This window comes from Cicer arietinum, chromosome 5 (assembly GCF_000331145.2).
Source record: "Cicer arietinum cultivar CDC Frontier isolate Library 1 chromosome 5, Cicar.CDCFrontier_v2.0, whole genome shotgun sequence".
In the NCBI taxonomy this organism is placed as follows: Eukaryota; Viridiplantae; Streptophyta; class Magnoliopsida; order Fabales; family Fabaceae; genus Cicer; species Cicer arietinum.
In genome coordinates, this window is record NC_021164.2 from 6,420,319 (window position 1) to 6,422,618 (window position 2,300).

A 2,300-nucleotide genomic window follows, 5' to 3' on the forward strand; every position below is an offset into this window, starting at 1 on the left:
GTGTGTGGTGGTTCATTTGCTTGCGTTCTCCCTCCTTCACAAAACTGGGGTGCCCCTTGGGGCCCAACCCAAGTCCATTACCTCCACCTTATAAATGCTACTAGTGAGTGTTTTCTCTCCTATGTGTGACTTCTCATTTTTTCCAATTCACAACACTAGTTCTTCATTAATTGCCATCATTAATTCCATTAAAATTTCCATCATTTCCAACACAGAGTGCTTCTTGAAATACTCTTCCTCCTAATGATTAAGCTTCGCTTCAATTTCTTTAGGAAGCATAGGCCCTATCTTCCATAACAAGTTACGTACAGTTTCTGCTCGGTTATACCTGTATGTTAGATATATGTTCAGACTTCAGAATCTAAGAAGAAAAATATAGAAACTATACATGATGATAAATAGCATTTGAAAGTGATACTTACACATAGGCTGTTAGATGGATGAGGGCTCCGTAGTGATCAACATTTCTAGCCGTTTGGACATCCAAACCTTCTTCTTGCATCTTCCTGTTTACGCATCACTAAACTCATTCATGCCCATATGGGAAAGCATACAACAATGGAAAGGGATTCCTAAATAAAATATGCTAAGATACTGCATTTCCTCAAAACTAACTTTGCAATATGGCTAGACTAGACACAGGAATACATTCAAAAAAATTCATGCCCGCGTGAGATATCATACTCCAACAGAAAGAAAAAAAAAGGGATACACTAGTAAAATATATGAACATCGTCTCAATTCTTAACAATTACCTTATCAAGGACTGAATCTCAAGGTGATGTTGACTGCATTCTGAAACTACTTGTTCAAACAAGTCATTCTACAACATCATTGAAAAAAGTGTCAAACCAAAGCAAGCACGTATAAACAACTATATAAAGATTGATTAATGAATTTTTATAAGAGTAAAGTGTGACGAGATAATAAGTAACAATATCAAAAATAATTAGCAATCGTAGAAAATGATGGTATCATGGTATAGACTGTAAACATCATAATTGGGTTTTACGCAAGACAAAAGTACCACGTTTTCCTAAAACTAAAATTTACCTGCCAAAGTAGGATTAACAATCAAAGCAATCATATAAATTATTTTCCACAACATAAGCAGGTTCCAACATAAACTAACAATTAAAAAATAATTATTAGTGTCTAACATAAAAATGAAGACTTGGGCTTACATTAAATGGTGTGAGCTGGCCTTTTTCTCCACTTGCGAATTCTTTCACAAGTTGGCAAGCTTTTCTCCCATACATGTTGAGTATCTTTACTGGACTACACACTGGATCAAAAATTTCCCCTCAGATTATGACGATGAGTTCAGAACTACACAGAGCAAATAGTTCCAAAAACTACAATGGAAAATTGGATGCGCTAGCTGAAATTGGAAAAATGAGGGCAAATGCAAGAAAGGCCTAACAACTAAAAAAGAACATTTTCAAAATGGCATGCTCTTACTCAAAAATTCAAATCGAACATTCAAAATGGAATTCAATAAGCACACAGGCTTTAGCAAACTGCAACAGTGAGACCCAATGAAACTCCTCAACGAAGTGTTGGCTTTACACATTTAAAGCTTCCAATATGATAAAGCCCACCCACTCGCCCCAACCCATAGGATTTAAGGCCAAAAAGCCTACCACCATAGGCCCATGAGGGTCAGGCCAAACCATGGGTTAGGTGGTCAGCCCATTGATTAAATTTTAAAACATTATCATGCAATGAGGGTCAAGATTATTGTCTTTATACATACTCTAGGAACCATGCTACTGTATGTGGAAAATCCCCTCAAATTAATAACAAGAATCTCAGAAAAAATCTTCATTTGATTAAAATGATCAGATTTCATTTTATGCATTCTCTTTTCACCACTCTGTTTTATCCGAAAGGTAACTTTGAAACTTTCATTTTAACAACACATTTTACCTCGTACTTTCCTTCATCTATCCAATTGTATGCCGCGTCAGTTTATATTTTACAAACAACATTACTTTGTGTGCCCAATACTTGTTCAGTTGATATTAAGCACACAGAGAAATGTTTGTGAAACAAAAAATGACTTGAAAGAAAGTATGGGGTAAAATGCTTTGTACAGTTAAAATGCAAGTTCCAAAGTGACCATTTGAATGAAGCCAGCCTCTTTTAAGAATAAAACAAATACAATATTTGTCTTCTTATTTTGTCCTAATTCTGCTGATGTTTCATTTTCCATAACAGCTTACATGTGGGCATAAGAAAAAGCATGATAAAATGTACTACAAGGGTAAGCATTCCAAGTTTAACGGTGTGACCCTCAA

The 2,300-nt window shown here is 35.3% G+C and overlaps 1 protein-coding gene across 1 annotated transcript; it reads right to left on the bottom strand.

Moving 5' to 3' along the window:
- Positions 1–240: 240 nt before the first annotated feature.
- Positions 241–1,259, bottom strand: LOC101495000 (uncharacterized). The gene is made up of 4 exons (XM_073368606.1): positions 1,185–1,259; positions 756–823; positions 423–506; positions 241–328 (listed from the first exon to the last, which is right to left on the bottom strand). The coding sequence occupies exons 1-4, from the start codon at positions 1,257–1,259 to the stop codon at positions 241–243; spliced, it is 315 nt and encodes a 104-aa protein (XP_073224707.1).
- Positions 1,260–2,300: the final 1,041 nt, after the last annotated feature.

Excerpts from the sequence above, each read along its gene's own strand:
- LOC101495000 (XM_073368606.1), bottom strand. The coding sequence starts at position 1,259 with ATGTATGGGAGAAAAGCTTGCCAACTTGTGAAAGAATTCGCAAGTGGA. Across the intron at positions 824-1,184 it reads GCCAGCTCACACCATTTAAT|AATGACTTGTTTGAACAAGT; the intron begins GTAAGCCCAAGT and ends ATGATGTTGTAG. Across the intron at positions 507-755 it reads GAGATTCAGTCCTTGATAAG|GAAGATGCAAGAAGAAGGTT; the intron begins GTAATTGTTAAG and ends ATGCGTAAACAG.